Source organism: Oncorhynchus mykiss, chromosome 20 (genome assembly GCF_013265735.2).
Source record: "Oncorhynchus mykiss isolate Arlee chromosome 20, USDA_OmykA_1.1, whole genome shotgun sequence".
NCBI classification, from domain to species: domain Eukaryota; kingdom Metazoa; phylum Chordata; class Actinopteri; order Salmoniformes; family Salmonidae; genus Oncorhynchus; species Oncorhynchus mykiss.
Genome location: NC_048584.1, coordinates 29,738,567 through 29,757,650, shown reverse-complemented (window position 1 = coordinate 29,757,650; position 19,084 = coordinate 29,738,567). Strand labels below are relative to the sequence as shown.

Below are 19,084 nucleotides of genomic sequence, written 5' to 3'. Positions count from 1 at the left end.
GCCCGAAGTGATGTGGTATATAGTCAATTTACCACGGCTAGGGGCTGTTCTTCGGCCCAACGCAAAGCAGGGTGCCTGGAAACAGCCCTTAGCCGTGGTATATTGGCCATATATCACAACCCCCCGATGTGCCTTATTGCTGTTGTAAACTGGTTATCAACGTAATTAGAGTAGTAAAAATAAATGTTTTGTCATACCGGTCTGCTATACCATGGCTGTCAGCCAATCAGCATTCAGGGCTTGAAACACCCAGTTTATAATAACATTTTTATAAAACATCTATACTACTTTACATATAAACATCTATATAACAGAGGGATTCTTTCCTCTGGTCCAATGCCCCAGGGCAGTGATTGGGGACATTGCCCTGTGTAGGGTGCTGTCTTTCGGATGGGACGTTAAATCCTGACTCTGTGTTCACTAAAGAGCCCATAGCACTTTTCGTAAGAGTAGCGGCGTTAACCCCGGTGTACTGGCTAAATTCCCAATCGGGCCCTCGTACAATCATGGCCGCCTAATCATCCCCAGATTCCATTTGGCTCATTCATACCTCTTCTCTAACCCCTGTAACTAACTGTAAATAAGAATGTGTTCTCAGTCAACTTACCAGGTAAAATAAAACAAATACACTACATGACCAAAAGTATGTGAACATCTGCTCGTCGAACATCTCAATCCAAAATCATGGGCATTAATATGAAGTTGGTCCCCCCTTTGCTGCTATAACAGCCTCCACTCTTCAGTGAAGGCTTTCCACTAGATGTTGGAACATTGCTGAGGGGACTTTCTTTCATTCAGCCATAAGAGCATTAGTGCGGTTGGGCACTGATGTTGGGTGATTGGGCCTGGCTCGCAATCGACGTTCCAATTCATCCCAAAGGTGTTTCGATAGGGTTGAGGTCAGGGCTCTGTTCAGGCCAGTCAAGTTCTTCCACACGGATCTCGACAAACCATTTCTGTATGGACCTTGCTTTGTGCACGGAGGTATTGTCATGCTGAAACAGCTAAGGGCCTTCCACAAAGTTGGAGGCACAGAATCAACAAGAATGTCATTGTATGCTGTAGCGTTAAGATTTCTCTTCATTGGAAATAAAGAGCCTAGCCTGAACCATGAAAAACAGCCCCAGACCTTTTTAATCCTCCACCAAACTTTACAGTTGCAATTTTGGCTATGTATCTTATTTTTCACACCCGTACAGCATACAGATAGATACAGAGCAGAGAATCTGTCACAGTGCGAGAGCTGCTACTGCAGCATCTCAAACGGCAACAGAAGGCAGGCTTCATCAGCATGTCACACACCACTTTGCAATGAGCTGGAGGTAGTAGGTTATGCATTTTGAAAACATACTTCGTTTGAAACCTGAATGTTTTAATACATATGAGGCATGTCTTACCTTTCTTCAAAGTAGCCTATTAGATCTCCTCTTTTTTTCCATTTCTAATGGATATTTTCATCACTGTCACATGAAACTGCGGTGCCCTTTTGACAACAGTGTTTTCCAGCTAATTGCATTATGGAATGAACATACCCACGTATCCTTCTGCCTTGTGCGCTTATAATGTTGATAAACTAGTATTTCTTCACATTATAAGCCAAACATTCTGATATGTTGCATCAGACTCATTGCTTTTTAACAGTTTTTTTTGTGTAGCCTAGGCCTCGTTGTTGTATGCATTTGGGCTCTGTCTTCCCACAACTGTCCTAGAGTCTGTTTGCAAGAGGCTGTTTCTCGACAAGCTGACCAATCTAATAGGTCAACTTTTCTACTATGGGGGATGGTAGATTGACATAGGCTAGTGCTGTTCGATACTCATCTTGGCTGAGGAAAGTAAATGTGGCAGTTATTCTAACATGTTTGAAGTGCACATCAGAGTTTGGTAAGAAGGTACGCACATCGTTGCATCCTCGACTTGTATGTTCTGTTAATATGAATTACCATAACCTAAATGTGATTTGTGTCATTCTGAGCACCGTGGGTGGACACCCTAATCAGGTTATGCACCCAGTGTATGTGCGTCCTACAGATTTCTCAAATGTCCGGTAAATTAAAATGTTTCCGGTGAAATGTCCAGCGCCACATTTTCCATATGGAAACCTTGGTATGAATTGATGTCATATGCCAACGGAAGGGCAGGAAATGCACCTGTCTTCCTTATTTAGGAGATAAATGTAAACATGTTCAAGCCAGTCTAAACTAAACGATGCCAGAGACTGGGCATGTTATTGATTGTAGTAATATGTGCTGCGTGTGAGCGATAGTTTGACTTGTAGGCCTAGGTCCACACATGTAATCCCAGCTGTGCTGCTGACTCTGTGGGAGAATGGTACCTCTAACATCACTGCTATTAATCTGTCAAGTCAATCTGTGAACACACACACACGGCACGCACCGTTGAACATGGATAAAAAATATGTGACATGGGACGCAGGGGTTTTGGGAGAGGGTGTGGAGGAGAGGAGAGGGGAGGACAGGGTAGAGGAAGGCGGGACTGTCAAACTAAATTCTAGCTTCTTCATGGACCTTCCCTGCTGGCGTAATAAAGAGAATCGGCTGTCGGAAGGGAAAGTGGGATGAGGAGGTGGGGAACCAGGTGAAAATGAATCCCAGGACATAATGGCTTTTGCAGGCTGCAGTCTTGTTTCCCACGCAAAACCCCCTAACGCACAGCAGCACAGCACACGGCCTCCCTGGCCTCTCCCCGTGCCTCCTGGCCTGAAGTTTCACCACTCAATATCAAATGCTCTCTCCAACCCGAGACACCTGTGGTCCACTCTTTTTGGCCTCCGTGTTTGAACAACCCTCTTGGCCAGGTCACATCCTAACCTCTTCCCTTTATGCTTACCCCATTACTTCATATTCCATAGCTTCTCTATTCTAGCTGCAGAGAAGCCTGCTGGTCCAGTGACTCACTCACACCACTGTTGACGGCCTTGGCATATATTAACACCATGTAAATATGGCTTCTGCTGTCTTGACCACTGTGAAACCCTGATAACACCACTGAGCTGAGCTGTACTCAGCCATAGTTGTTGGTAATGTGCTAAAAAGGAACAATGTGAAAACAATTTCCAAGCCATTATAGATAGTTTAGAAACCACCTTAGAGTAATGGCTCCTGGTCAAGAGGTTAATGAGGAGTTGTTCCAGGTAGAGGGACTCGCTGCTATGTTGTGTAGGGTGGGTCCTCAGCCCCCTGTTTTAGTGTTACTCTTCTGTGGGTTCAGCTGGGGTACCCTGCCCAGTGCCTGGAGGTCAGAGGGCGCAAAGGATTTATTAGCCAGGCCGTTTCTCCACGCCTGATGATCAAAAGGCTAGTTTGCACTACCTCTTCTCTTCATCACTCCTTTCTTTTCCTACCTTTCCCTTTCCTAACCCTTTACCTTTCAACCTCAAGGCCATCTCTATCATGTTCAGACGCTGGCCCCATCATCTCTATGGAACATATTGTCCTTATAGAGGAAATTCTTTGCACAGCTCCAAGTTGTTGCACACACACAGTGCCTTCAAAATGATTTACCCCCTAGGCATTTTTCCTATTTTGTTGCATTACAACCTGTTTTTATTTGGATTTCATGTAATGGACATACACAAAATAATCCAAATTTGTGAAGTGAAATGAAAAAAATAACTTAATAAATTGAAAGGCATATGTATTCACCCCTTTGTTATGAAGCCTCTAAATAAGATCTGGTGCAACCAATTACCTTCAGATGTCACATAATTAGTTAAATAAAGTCCACCTGTGTGCAATTTGTAACCTGATCTCAGTGTATATATAAACCTATTCTGAAAGCCCCCAGAGTCTGCAACACCACTAAGCAAGGGGCACCAACAAGCAAGCGGCACCATGAAGACCAAGGAGCTCTCCAAACAGGTCAGGGACAAAGTTGTGGAGAAGTACAGATCATGGTTGGGTTATAAAAAAATATTTGAAACTTTGAACATTCCACGGAGCACCATTTATTAAAAAATTGAAATAATATGGCACCACAACAAACCTGGCAAAAGAGGGCTGCTGACCAAAACTCACAGACCAGGCAAGGAGGGCATTTAAACAAAGAGACCAAAGATAACCATGAAGGAGCTGCAAAGCTCCACAGCGGAGATTGGAGGATCTGTCCATAGGACCACTTTAAGCCATACACTCCACAGAGCAGGGCTTTATGGAGGAGTGGACAGAAAAAAAGCCATTGCTTAAAGAAAAAAATAAGCAAACATGTTTGGTGTTTGCAAAAGGCATGTGTGAGACTCCCCAAACATAGAGAAGAAGATACTTTGGTCAGATGAGACTAAAATTTTGATTTTTGGCCATCAAAGCAAATGCTATGTCTAGTGCAAACCCACCACCTCTCATCACCCCAAGAATATCATCCCCAAGCATGGTGGTGGCAGCATCATGCTATGGGGCTGTTTTTCATCGTCAGGGACTGGGAAATTGGTCAGAATTGAAGGAATGATAGATGGCGCTAAATACAAGGATATTCTTGAGGGAAACCTGTTTCAGTCTTCCAGAGATTTGAGACTGGGATGGAGGTTCACATTCCAGCAGGACAATGACCATAAGCATATTGCTAATGCAACACTCAAGTTATTTAAGGGGAAACATTTAAATGTCTTGGAATGGCCTAGTCAAAGCCCAGACCTCAATCCAACTGAGAATCTGTGGTATGACTTAAAATTCGCGAATTTTGCCCAGTTGTGGTACGCTAAGCTCAAGTCCTTTTACGAGGGCCTCCCGTCTTTTGCATGAGTAAAAATAGGAACACACCCACCCCAGCAGCTTGAGGATTTATCAGCCTATTTGCATTTGAAGTTGGAGCACATCGACTGGTATTTCCATCAATTAAAAAAAAGCACTATTTTGCAATTTGGCCGGCAACAATTTTTATCGACCAAAAGCCGGCATTTACCGCTAACGGAAACCCTGAACTGGACTGTTTGTAATGTTCTTGCGGTGTACTAGTGCTCATCTAGGCCATGTGCCATGCTTTCCAGTTTTGATCGTTTTTGTATTTGGCACTTGGTTTGAACCCACGCCTGTGCACTGCTGTAAGGGTTTCCATGTTCTGTAACTAATTGAAACATTATTCACTCCCTTTTTGTTTAGGCATGCCTAAATTAGTTCAGGAGTAAAATTTGACTTAACAAATCACATAAATTACATGGACACACTCTGTTTGAAATAATAGTGGTTGACATGATTTTGAATGATCGACCCTTCCTCTGTCCCACCATACACACAACATCTGTCCCTCAGTGAAGTATTGAATTTCAAGCACAGATACAACTAAAAAGACCAGGGAACTTTTCGAAAGCCTCAAGGAAGGGCGGTGATTGGTAGATGGGTAACAATTCAGACAATTAACAACATTGTAGTGACTCCACAATAATGATCGAAATGACAGAGTGAAAAGAATACAAATATACAGAATACAAATATTCCAAAACATGCATCATGTATGCAACAAGGCACTAAAGTAGAACTGCAGCAAACAAGAAAACACGTAAAAGGAATACACTTTTTGGCCTAAATGCAAAGCCTTGCAAAAGTTGGGGCAAATCCAACACAACACATTACTGAGTAACTGCCTCTTTATTTTCAAGCAAGGTGGTGGCTGCATCATTGTATGGGAATGCTTGACATCGGCAAAGACTGGGGAGTTTGTCAGGATACAAAGAAATGGAATTGAGCTAAGCACAGGAAAAATCCTAGAGGAAAACCTGCTTTACACCAGACACTGGGAGAGGAATTCACCTTTCAACAGGACAATAATCTACAACAAATCTAAGACCAAATCTAGCTACACTGGAGTTGCTTACTAAGAAGACTGTGAATGTTCCTGAGTGACCAAGTTACCATTGTTGGCTTAAATCTGCTTGAAAATGTCTGTCTAGCCATGATCCCCCAACACCTTGACTGAGCTTGAAGAATTAATGTGGATGTTAGCATGATTACGGATAATCCTGAATGAATCGTGAATAATGATAATGAGTTTGAAAGCTAGACGCACAAATATCATACCCCCCCACCCCAAAAAAAATGATAACCTCCCCTGTTATTATAATGGTGAAAGGTTAGCATGTCTTGGGGGTATGATATTTGTGCGTCAAACTTTCTCACTCATCATCCACTCATCATTCAGGATTATCCGTAATCATGGTAGCATCCACATTCATGTAGAAGTGTTAGAAACATTCTATTCTTATTTACAATAAAATTGACTCCAATGACACACTACATTATTTACCATTAATTTATATTGTGCACAAATGATCTGAAACACAACCAAAACAAACAACAATTGCATCCAACCAGTTTGTAGAGTCACCAGCTTGATTTAGTCATTGCGTGCTATGAATAGGGGTCCAAATACTTTTAATATACATACTGTATACAGTGTAAGTGAACTTGTCCCCTAAAATGGAGGGACTATGTATCAAAAGTGCTGCAACTTCTAAACGATTATGGATAAAAATACTCTCAAATGAAATCTGACAGTCTCCACTTTAACCTCACAGTCATTGTATCGTTACAAATCCAAAGTGGAGTACAGAGCCAAAACGACAACAAATGTGTCACTGTCCCAATACTTTTGGAGCTCACTGTATGTCCTAGTTAATAGCTTGGTGACTGAATTCACTGATGATCAATATTGTACAACTTTGTCCATACATTTTAAAGATTTAGTGACTTTAATTTTGTGATGAATTAATTTGACCCTTTGTGTGTTCTAGATCCTGGCCATTACCGTGCTGAGTCCTTCTCGGAACCCACAGAGTTTGAGTACCTGAGGAAGGTGCTGTTTGAGTACATGATGGGGCGGGAAACTAAGGTATTTTATCAATAATCAATTTGCATCTTTAGCATTAAAGTAACATTTTCTGATGAGGGAAGATTGACAGTGCACATAATCCTGCATCATTCAAGTTTCTTGAAATATAACCATCGGTATCACACTTCCCTTTTATTCAGCCCAGGATAGATTGCCATTTGTTTAGTTGCTTTCCCTCAATGAAAATGTGAGAGGAGGTCAAATATGGAAGGAGGAGAGACCGGATAGAGAGAGAGCCAATAAACTTCTCCATTCCCACACAGCCATCACCCAGTTAGACTCGTACAAAAGTCATTTTGTGTTTGTGTCCGTTTAGCATAGGTGCTAATTAATGATGCTGTATGGGAATTAACAGTGCTAGTTGACACGGTCCTAAAAACAGCGGGGTATCGCACGCATACACATAAAGTTAGCAGGGTTCCCCCCTAGGTCCTCAGTAAACAGTTAAACTTGATGATGTCATAGCCATATCATTATGGCCTCCCTGGGAGTGGAAGGATGTCCCCCCCACAGACATACTATTCACATGACTCACACTGACATTTTAAAGACTTACTGGACTTGTTTAGCTCCTCTACAACAAGAAGAGGTCTTTGGTTGGTTGTTCCCCTGGTAGACTTTGAGTTTTTTTGGTCTCAATGAGCAGGCTGATTTGATTGGGTCGTTGATGGTGGTGTTGAGGGCACAGAGCCTTATGGGCTGCAGTGTGTGGTCTTATGTGGTGAATGGCTGGAAATGGGTTCACTTAACCTCAATTGTTTATCTGATGGAAGATGGTAGTGATGAGGGCAGGGTGTCACAGAGTAGAGACTGCATGTTGGAGTACTATGGGGTGAAGTGGGTGACTGAGCTGGGTGATTGGCTGGACAGGGGATCACTAAGCCTCCATGATGGATCTGAGCTTGGTATATGGCTGGACAGGGGTTAACTGTGCCTACATATTGGATATGCATCAACTGAATAGGGATCTGAGCTTGGTGAATGGCTGGACAGAGGTTGACTGATCATCCATGTTGGGTCTGGGCTGGGTGAATGTCTGTACAGATGGGCAGTTTTAGTACTAGGTTTACTGCAATGATCCCAACCCGGCTGCCAAGAATTGAGAGACTAAAAAACATTGGAACCATGTGGCTGCATACCCATGCCATTGAGAGCATTGACTCTAACAACTCAGTTGTGAACTGTCATCAGTTTCCCAACACATATCACAAACATCCCCAGCCACCAAGTTAAAGTTCATGTTTAAGGAATTTTCAATGAAAAGAAATGGTTAGAAAAAAACAGTTTTTATTTGAATGTGTGCTACTTTTCTTTTTAGATGGTTAAGTCATTTCTGTATTTTTCTCTTCCCTCCCACAGACGATGGCTAAAGTCATAACCTCCATGCTCAAGTTCCCACAAGACCAAGCTCAGCAGGTTCTGGAGAAAGAGGATACAAAAGCAATTGTAAGCATCTGTTCTTCCTTGTCGTAAAGCCACTAGTGATGAGCCATATGCAACCACACAGATACATAGATACATGTACACACACGCACATATACACACACACGCACATATACACACACACGCACATATACACACACACACACACACACACACACCCAGTCCGTGCTATGTCAGCAATCGCTTACAGACGTTGCCTTGGCCTATAGGTATAGTATGTTGATAATATCCTCATCCAGATATATTGCATCTTAAACAACTAGACCCATGTAGATCACTTACCCGTGACTACAGTATCGGTTACAGCAATGGAAACACATGGCGGGATGGGAAGGGGGAAGACATGTCTAGCCTCTTGTCTGTTACAGTATTAAGGCATATTGGTAAGCACAGTGTACAAGAATACCGAATTTGGCTTTAGTATCAAATCACATTTATTTGTCAGATGATCCAAATACAACCGGTGTAGACCTTACTGTGAAATGCTTAGTCATAAGTGTGTTTTAGGTCAGATCAGGGTAAATGGTATTTGTGCTTCTATTCTCTTCTTACCAGTCAAAGTAGTACTGTGCAGTTAAAGTAATCATGTATCTCTCTTCTCCCTATTGTTTCAGCCTTGGCTACGATGAGGGTCAGGTATTAGAATGATGCTGGTACTTTAAGGATGGAGGGTGGACTAAACTGCTGCTGAAGGACTAGAATGAAGACTACTGTACCTCTGTGGACCAGCTCTAGCCCTTCTACTGTCCTGTCTGACTTCTTTTGCTTCTGACTGTGTGTGTTTGTGCGCTGTGTAGATATGTGTATGAGCTGCATAGCTAATCTTATGAGGGAACTATAAAATATGCCAACTAAAGATAGTATCTAATTCTTCCAGTCTACTTTCACGCGATGAAATTAGGGTTTTTAATTTATGAATTATACAATATTTGTTTGTTTTTTTAGTCCAAAATGAATTATCTTTCTTACTTAGATTTTCTTTGGATGGATGGCTTGTGCAATAAGTTTGTTTTGGTCATTGGGTTGGTTGATTGTTTTTGAGTTGATTCTTTGGTTGTGTTTTCTGATAAATGAACTGTCCAGTGTTTCCAGATTTCTATTAAATATGACCTATAATTAATCACAATATGAGTGAAATACTTTCCCTTTGAGAACGTAGTATTTAAGCAGCTTTTCTGTGTTGGAATGGTGTGGGTGTACCCCAACAACTAACCTTATGTAGCAGGTCTTAAAGAAATGCCAGAAACTAGATTCCCTACACACTAGTCTTGACGAGAAGGAAAAAAAACTGTCAGGGGAGGTTCTCTTCTGCACTGTTCAGCCAATCCATTAAATGTGGAGGAGGAGTTAAGATGGAGTTGCAACACAGGCTCTTTCCATTTCCCCTGAAAACCAGAACATCCGGTTGGTTGTTGGGGACTACCCAACAACAGAATAGTGTGGGCGTATACCGGTCATTAAAAATATGAACGTGAGTAGACCGCTGATTGGCCAGCTCAGCCAATGAGGCAGGATGACATCGTTCTCTATGAGGAAATGGCAAGCATTTTCTAAACTGTCTGTTTGACATACAAGTTTGAGGTGGGGTTTTCGAAGTGTTATTTCTTCAATTTATGCTTTGCCCACAAATATGAGTATAAGACTAGTCAACAACATTATTTGGGTATGAGTTAACAGAATATGAACTTTTAGGAGGTTTTAACTGGACAGTTACTTTAAATTATGTTTTTGAGTTGATCCATGGTTGTTTTTGAGTTGATCTTTGGTTGTTTATCAGTTGATTGTTGGTTGTTTCTGCTCTACGTATCAATTCCCCCTTATGACTGTGTGATGGATCATAGAAATAAAATATCTACGTTCTATTTCTATCGGTTCTTAATATGAATCTGCATTCTATTTCTATGGATGAGATGACCCTTTAACTGTACCTTCCATTACACTATACCACTTAGACACACTGGCTTCTAGGACCATGTTTGTTTGTTTCCCACAGCTTTTCTACTTTATATTTTGTGGAGACTGACCAAAAAATAAACTCAAAACATATTGTAAAGAAAAAAGTGAATCTGTACTATTGGGAACAATGTGACTGTTGGCTATATTAATACATTTTGAGACAAGCTAATACAATTTTATTTACACTGATTTTCTGTCTTCCTCTGTGCTCATTTTTCACTTTGCTGAAATGTGGATCTTTTTCAATATTGTATATACAGTATGTACATGTTAGCCTATTCTGACCTTTATATTCTTGTATGACCAGATATATTTCAGAAAAATATACTGTATTTCACTAAGATATTTTCTTAATTTCCTGAATAACCTTTTGAAGAGTCCGGTGGTAAGGTACGCTTATTTGAATTTTCAGTTAGAGATGTCAGTCAGAGGTATTTTGTTGAGGTATTTCAGTCCTTTTTTTCACAATTTCTGTTGCACAATCTGCACCGTAAGATAAGATAACAAATAAGAACAAGTTGTGTTCTAACTGTAGAGAGTGATCAGAATAACAACCACTCTAACCAAAACAGGACATGTCACAGTTCTATTAACCTGTAAGTATAGAACTGTTTGGCAAGCTGATAGAGGAAATCTCTTTCATACTGTTGAATAACAAATGTTTGACTTTAGGAAATAAATAACATCTGTATTAGAAACTGCCATGATTTAAAGTTGCCTTTATACAGTACTACTCTGTGATTACTTTGGCTTGCCTGATGGCAGTAATCTTTTGTAACATACATTTAATTGAATTTATGGAACCAGGTCCTTGTTAAGTGAACCAAAAATTACAGTCCACTTAGTATTTTATTTCTGATATTTTAATTTGCTGGCAAGCCACTTATTTTGTTAAGCAAGGAAGTGTTTCCAAAATATATGAACAAGCGATGAAGACTGCATGATCCACAAACATCAGCCAATATACAAATGGATTGGTCTACAACAGGTAATTTGTCTTTTGCCCTTGGTTTGTTCACATACCGAACGACAGGGGGCAGCATCGTTCATAAACGTAAGCGCGAGGCGGTTTTTGGTGAAATCTGATGCTCGGGCCCCGAACCCATTTGCGTTTCACCATGACCGCACTTATCATCGCCGCGAGCAACTACGAGCTGCAGACTCCAGTTCCTCAGATTCACAGTATGGAGAGCAGCTGATCAGACCGTTACTTTTCACCGGACCATTATTTTTATTCTCGAACACCTACCCCTGTCATTTTTCCATGTTCGAAGTGCTAGACTTCAGAAACTAGTTGAACTGTTAGTTTTTGTAACTTTTTCTGTAGTAGCACTGAAACGTTGACGAGCTTTGTTTTTAGATACTTTTTCCATAGTGTTGTTCCTCTCAAGGATGCGCAAAAGGATGGCCCATTTTCAGAATCAGAAGAGGAGCCTTTTGAATGTGCTCTACGTGTATTTGTCTGTTTCTGTAGTTCACTCCTACAACATTGACTTAGAACATCCTATTGTGTTCCGTGGACCTGACTCGAGTTTCTTCGGATATTCTGTTCTGGAGCACTATCATGACAATACGCGCTGGTAAGTCTCATAGGCTACCTGTTTACTCATGGTAGCCTATAACGCCTAGTATCTATCTTATAGTGAATGTTATTGCAATGGGGACTGTTCATGCACTTATGTATCCGCCCTTGGACATTAATGGCACAGTATGGTTGTTACGCAATTCTTATGGATTGTATTTGGGCCATTCAGATTTGTGCGCGCTACGTAGCCTACATGCAGTTGTTGAAATAATAGCCTGCATGCAGTTGTTTAAAATAATAGCCTAATGATGTGAGCAATAGCCTCTAAAATCACTAACTAAATAATATTTTCTAAAAAAAAATACACGTACTCAATTGACAGTGTGGGTGAAGTTTACTCACTACTTTACTGCTTAAACTCATTTATCTTGTTTCGAAAAACAGTCAATTTGTATGATAGTGACATGTAATCTTATCATTATTATGTCAACAGTTTGATTGATGTGCAGTATTTAAGAATGTGCATGTCATTTGGTTTCTTTTAGACTTTTTTTCTGTAGCAGCCTAGCTGGCCTGTCCCAGATTCCAGCATGTAGCCAAAGCTTATGGGATCATGTCCCCATAGCTGTCACAACTCCCACCATTGTCTTCATTGTCATGAGTCCATGAATCAGGGTGCTGATGCCATGACTGACCCATATACCCAGGGGTGGAATTGTAATAAATGTAACTCGGGAACTCATGTTACATTTTATAGTTCACCTTTGGAAAGCAGATTTTCACATCAAAATAATTTCACTTTGAGAACTTTGTTCCACATGTTCTCCCCCAGTTCCACCCCTGAATATAGGCTACCATACTTGTCTTGAACATGGGGGGAAGTACTCTGTTGTAGAGTGGGCCTTATGAAGATCATTATGTGACTTTACTGTGACAGCCCACTGGGCACAGACGTCAATTCAACGTCTATTCCATGTTGGTTTAACGTCATTTAATTTAAATGACTTGGAAACAACATTGATTCAACCAGTGTGTGCCCAGTGGGAGGATGTGTGTTATTGACACTGTATCCTTCATGCTTGGTGACAACCACCCTTTGACTCTTCATGCAAGGTGTTCTTTTTCTCCCATTGTTTCTGCATGCAAGGTGCAGATAGGGCCCCCCAAGGCCAACTCTTCCTACTACAACAGTCCTCCTTCTTGAAGTTGTTCTTGTTCTTGACTGCTGTGACAGGATCTGTTGCGTTTGCACGGTTTACAAACTATGTTTTGTTTCTGTCTACAGGGTGCTGGTAGGGGCCCCCAAGGCCAACTCTTCCCACAGCAGCTCTGTTCACACCCCTGGAGCCGTGTTCAAGTGCCGTGTCCACGGCAACCCAGAGAGACGCTGCACTGAGATGGACCTAGGCAGAGGTCAGTACTGAACCACAGACCATGCAGTCACCAGGGACCACAGTAGAGCCATCTGGATAACCACAAACTATACTGACCCTTAGGACCAGAGTCTTCTGTTCAGTATAACCCCCAGGACTCAAGGCTGGAGGCTTCTATGTATAGATGGCGCTCCTCAGAGCTCGGAGCCACTGGCCGTGCATACAGTACAAGAAACAACCACATAGATATACCCGAGGCGCCTCATTCATCAATCATGTGTAGACACAAATCTGCGTAAACCATGCGTGGGAGCATTTCCACACAAAGTGTGAGATTTACGCACTGCCATATGTTTGTGTGTGGGGGGGGGGGGGGGGGGGGGGGAAGATGTTTTTAATGTTTTAAACACCCAGTGTATATTTTTTTTATTTATTTATTTATTATTTGACCTTTATTTAACCAGGTAGGCAAGTTGAGAACAAGTTCTCATTTACAATTGCGACCTGGCCAAGATAAAGCAAAGCAGTTCAACAGATACAACGACACAGAAGTTACACATGGAGTAAAACAAACATACAGTCAATAATACAGTATAAACAAGTCTATATACGATGTGAGCAAATGAGGTGAGATATGGGAGGTAAAGGCAAAAAAGGCCATGGTGGCAAAGTAAATACAATATAGCAAGTAAAACACTGGAATGGTAGTTTTGCAATGGAAGAATGTGCAAAGTAGAAATAAAAATAATGGGGTGCAAAGGAGCAAAATAAATAACTAAATTAAATACAGTTGGGAAAGAGGTAGTTGTTTGGGCTAAATTATAGGTGGGCTATGTACAGGTGCAGTAATCTGTGAGCTGCTTTGACAGTTGGTGCTTAAAGCTAGTGAGGGAGATAAGTGTTTCCAGTTTCAGAGATTTTTGTAGTTCGTTCCAGTCATTGGCAGCAGAGAACTGGAAAGAGAGGCGGCCAAAGAAAGAATTGGTTTTGGGGGTGACTAGAGAGATATACCTGCTGGAGCGTGTGCTACAGGTGGGAGATGCTATGGTGACCAGCGAGCTGAGATAAGGGGGGACTTTACCTAGCAGGGTCTTGTAGATGACATGGAGCCAGTGGGTTTGGCGACGAGTATGAAGCGAGGGCCAGCCAACGAGAGTGTACAGGTCGCAATGGTGGGTAGTATATGGGGCTTTGGTGACAAAACGGATTGCACTGTGATAGACTGCATCCAATTTGTTGAGTAGGGTATTGGAGGCTATTTTGTAAATGACATCGCCAAAGTCGAGGATTGGTAGGATGGTCAGTTTTACAAGCTTGAGTGAGTTAGCCACGGACTTCAACGGAATGATTTTGACTATATTTCATTAATTAGGGGTGTTTGAAATGCAAATAGCCAAGGTCGTGCACAAGCACTGAGGCTGAGAACAATTGGTATTTATCAATGGTTATCTCCTACCGGTGTGTGTGTGACGCTTGTAGGATTGTTTGATAAATCACACATTTTCTATGCGTATGAACATTCTAAATTCTGTTTGTAGGTAGTATATTAGAATAGTTTTCTATGCAATATTGACAAACGAGGCCTCTGCTTCACAACCTTCTACAGAGAACTACTTACCATGCATAGACAGGACAACTGACCATAGACAGACAGGACAACTGACCATAGACAGACAGGACAACTGACCATAGACAGACAGGACAACTGACCTTAGACAGCCAGGGCAACTGACCACAGACAGACAGGACAACAGACCATAGACAGACAGACAGGACAACAGACCATGGACAGACAGACCATGGACAACAGACCATAGACAGACAAACAGGACAACAGACCATGGACAGACAGACAGGAGAACAGACCATAGACTGACAGACAGGACAACAGACCATGGACAGACAGGACAACAGACCATAGACTGACAGACAGGACAACAGACCATGGACAAACAGGACAACAGACCATGGACAGACAGACAGGACAGCAGACCATGGACAAACAGACAGGACAACAGACCATAGACTGACAGACAGGACAACAGACCATGGACAGACAGGACAACAGACCATAGACTGACAGACAGGACAACAGACCATAGACTGACAGACAGGACAACAGACCATGGACAGACAGACAGGACAACAGACCATGGACAAACAGGACAACAGACCATGGACAGACAGACAGGACAACAGACCATGGACAGACAGACAGGACAACAGACCATGGACAGACAGGACAACAGACCATGGACAAACAGGACAACAGACCATGGACAGACAGGACAACAGACCATGGACAAACAGGACAGCAGACCATAGACTGACAGACAGGACAACAGACCATGGACAAACAGGACAGCAGACCATGGACAAACAGGACAGCAGACCATGGACAAACAGGACAGCAGACCATGGACAAACAGGACAACAGACCATGGACAAACAGGACAGCAGACCATGGACAAACAGGACAGCAGACCATGGACAAACAGGACAACAGACCATGGACAAACAGGACAACAGACCATGGACAAACAGGACAACAGACCATGGACAAACAGACAGGACAGCAGACCATGGACAGACAAACAGGACAACAGACCATGGACAGACAAACAGGACAACAGACCATGGACAGACAGACAGGACAACAGACCATGGACAGACAAACAGGACAACAGACAACACTAACCACAAAGTATGTTACATAGGCAGCTACAGTGTTTAACACTAGTCAACTGTTCCTTTTACTTATAAATAATAAAGACATACAGAAAGAGAGAAAAATCTCGGGTTGCTGAAGTCCAGAAATATTTTGATAGGTATGATTAATGTTTTAGCTAATATTTTCCAAGTGGTTGTGCCAGAAAGTTTACTGCAATTGCTATTCTTATGGTCAAGAGAGAGAGAAGGTTTATGTGGGTTTAATATAAATCCTCACTTACTCCTCCATGTCACCATCAAGATGTACGTTATTAAACGAAGCGTCAGGCCAGACATGGGGTCCTGTTGCAGTGTTCACTCTCTCCCTCTGGTCTCTGTCTCATTCTCTGTCTCTCTCTCTCTCTCTCTTTCTCTCTGTCTTTCTCACGCTCTCTGTCTCACTCTCTCTGTCTCTCTGATCTCTCCCTGTCTCTCTCTCTCCCTTTCTCTCTCACACACAACACACACACACATACAGAGCGAGAGCTACCATGAATTACGCCAGACAGAGGGAGTTTAGCCCTAGGGTGCCTCAGAGAAAATATTAGTGATGAACTCCGGAAATAGCGTCAATTATAACTTTTCTTATTTGCACAGACTGCTCCAGTAAATCTGTGTGGGAATCACAAATGGCACCCTGTTTCCTATAGCCTAGTGCACTACATAGGGCACAGGGTGCATTTGGGGACAAAGCCGGTGATCTGAGACGGAGGGCAGAGGAACTGAACCGTTTAAGGGCACCCATGCTGCTGAGAGAGAGAGAGAGAGAGAGAGAGAGAGAGAGAGAGAGAGAGAGAGAGAGAGAGAGAGAGAGAGAGAGAGAGAGAGAGAGAGAGAGAGAGAGAGAGAGAGAGAGAGAGAGAGAGAGAGAGAGAGAGAGAGAGAGAGAGAGAGAGAGAGAGAGAGAGAGAGAGAGAGAGAGAGAGAGAGAGAGAGAGAGAGAGAGAGAGAGAGAGAGAGAGAGAGAGAGAGAGAGAGAGAGAGAGAGAGAGAGAGAGAGAGAGAGAGAGAGAGAGAGAGAGACTTCTTTTTCTTCTAAAGTGACGTTAAATTCAGACTCTGTAAAAGCAGTGCCTTGATTGCACAAATCTTCTTGTGGGTGTCTATGACTGCTAATTCACCTAACATATGCTAATTGATTTTATTTGCCCAGTTAAGTGCATTCTTGTTAAAGTGAATAACTGTGTTCCTTTCTTACTGCTGTTTACTCTTTGCAGTCATGTTTTAATGGGACTAATGTTTTTATGTCTTGGGCAGCGTCCCAAATGAGACCCAAGGTCTTGGTGAAATGTAGTGCACTACGTAGCCAATAGGGGTGCCATTTAGGAGGAGACACAGTCTTACTCCTTTCTCAGACATTCCTTAGGTCTTTTTGATCTTCATTAAGATTTAAGAATTGCTTAAAGTTGCAGAGACAGAGAGCAAATGGACATAGAGGCCTAGAAGCCAGTCAAAATATAGCCCGGCACCATCAAAAGACATGTATGCTTTTCTAAGCTACTTTTATCTGTTAGCAAACATGAAATAACTGGGCAGCTCCTTTGGCCTAGAGTTCTGCTACACACTCTGTAATGATTAAACAGGGTAGGATGACCAAACAGCGATTCTGTCCTAAATGGCACCCTATACCCTACATAGTGCATTACTTTTAACCAGAGCTCTATGGGCCCTGGTCAAAAGTAATGCACTATATAGGGAATAGGGTGCCATTTAGGACGAAGGAAGCGTTTCAATCCTCTCCTCCCTCCTCCTAGGTCACTGTGCTCTCCATCTATCAGAGAGACAAACACACACACAACATTCTGGGCTGTAGTCTGGGATTTAGGCCATATCTGTTGACCCAAGAGTTGTTTGTTTGGTGTCAACACCGATAAATAAAAAATAAAAAAAAGCCTGTCTGGTATTCAGATCATTACATGGTACATTTTCCTGCAGTCTCAAAATGTAAGACTGTTCAATAGTGAACCAGGGTTGAACCCTGGGTGTATGGATGCCATAAGACTGTGTTAGCTTGATGAGCTAAAGCCAAGGCATTATCTCAGGGCAGCTAACACGAATCCTCAGACCTCAAACAAGGTCACTCATCATTGGAGCATAGCTCACCAAACCACGTCCACTACATCTACAAAAAACAAAAATATAAAAAATCTACTTTAAAGCTAGTTTGTTAGAACTGTATTAGAAACTTGTCTCACCTTTCATCTGTTGACTCCCAGAGGATGGGGGAAAACATCCACTTTAAATATTACAGTCATTATTAACAAACTGCTATCTTCTGTCTGTCTCCTGCAGGGAACAAGCCCAGGGAGTCTTGTGGGAAGACGTGCCAGGGAGACAGGGATGATGAGTGGATGGGGGTCAGCCTCGCCCGGCAGGACAAATCCAATGGAAAAATACTGGTGAGTTCAACGTTCACAGTACGACCCTGATCATCTGTTTCAATCTGTGTCTTCTAACGTGTGCACTTGCACACTCTCTGTCATGGATTTGAAAGCATTGGATTGATGTACGCAGTTACTTCAGCAATTGTTTAACACAATCCATGTATGCTTGCAAAAGCTGCCGGGTTTAAACCATCATCATTGTTACAAATGTCCTTCCATGAACCACATAGTCAAACCCCAGCTTTTCCTAACATCAAAGCGCTCCTTAAAAGGCAAATGTATTTTTTACTCCATCCTTTGGTTTTCAAGTTGAGGCACATGCTTTTGGCAATACGGCATGATTGTTTTCAATTGGATAAGTGGACACAACTTAATTCCAAATAATACACTTATACGACACAGCGACTATGAAAGTACACATTAAGTTTTTTGTTTATTTGTGAGTTTGTGTGTGTTTATGTATGTGTGCGCACATGCCTGTGTGCGGCTGTGTATGTGTGTGTCTGTCTTTCTGTGTGTGCGTGAGATGTGCATGTAAAATGCATGTTTTCTTTATTTATTTTTATTTCACCTTTATTTAACCAGGTAGGCCAGTTGAGAACAAGTTCTCATTTACAACTGCGACCTGGTCAAGATAAAGCAAAGCAGTGCGACAAAAACAACACAGAGTTACACATGGGATAAACAAACGTACAGTCAATAACACAATAGAAAAATCTGTATACAGTGTGCGCAAATGAAGTAAGGAGGCAAGGCAATAAATAAGCCAATAGTGGCGAAGTAATTACAATTTATCAATTTACACTGAGTGATATATGTGCAGATGAGGATGTGCAAGTAGAAATACTCGTTCCAGT

At 42.0% G+C, this 19,084-nt stretch overlaps 2 protein-coding genes across 6 annotated transcripts in view; both read left to right on the top strand.

Moving 5' to 3' along the window:
• golga4 (golgin A4) overlaps positions 1-10,426 on the top strand; it is a 54,613-nt gene extending 44,187 nt beyond the window's left edge. For all 5 annotated transcript variants that reach the window (XM_021576395.2, XM_021576394.2, XM_021576398.2 and 2 more), the window contains 3 exons: positions 6,740-6,837; positions 8,197-8,283; positions 8,895-10,426. In XM_021576395.2, coding sequence (XP_021432070.2) covers positions 6,740-6,837; positions 8,197-8,283; positions 8,895-8,909 — 200 coding nt within the window. In that variant the 3' untranslated portion in view covers positions 8,910-10,426. The remainder of the gene's footprint in view (positions 1-6,739; positions 6,838-8,196; positions 8,284-8,894) is intronic.
• An 896-nt stretch (positions 10,427-11,322) lies between these two features.
• The window catches only part of itga9 (integrin, alpha 9), a 139,623-nt gene continuing 131,861 nt past the window's right edge, over positions 11,323-19,084 (top strand). The window contains exons 1-3 of the mRNA XM_036956146.1: positions 11,323-11,816; positions 13,047-13,174; positions 18,136-18,242. Coding sequence (XP_036812041.1) covers positions 11,629-11,816; positions 13,047-13,174; positions 18,136-18,242 — 423 coding nt within the window. The 5' untranslated portion in view covers positions 11,323-11,628. The remainder of the gene's footprint in view (positions 11,817-13,046; positions 13,175-18,135; positions 18,243-19,084) is intronic.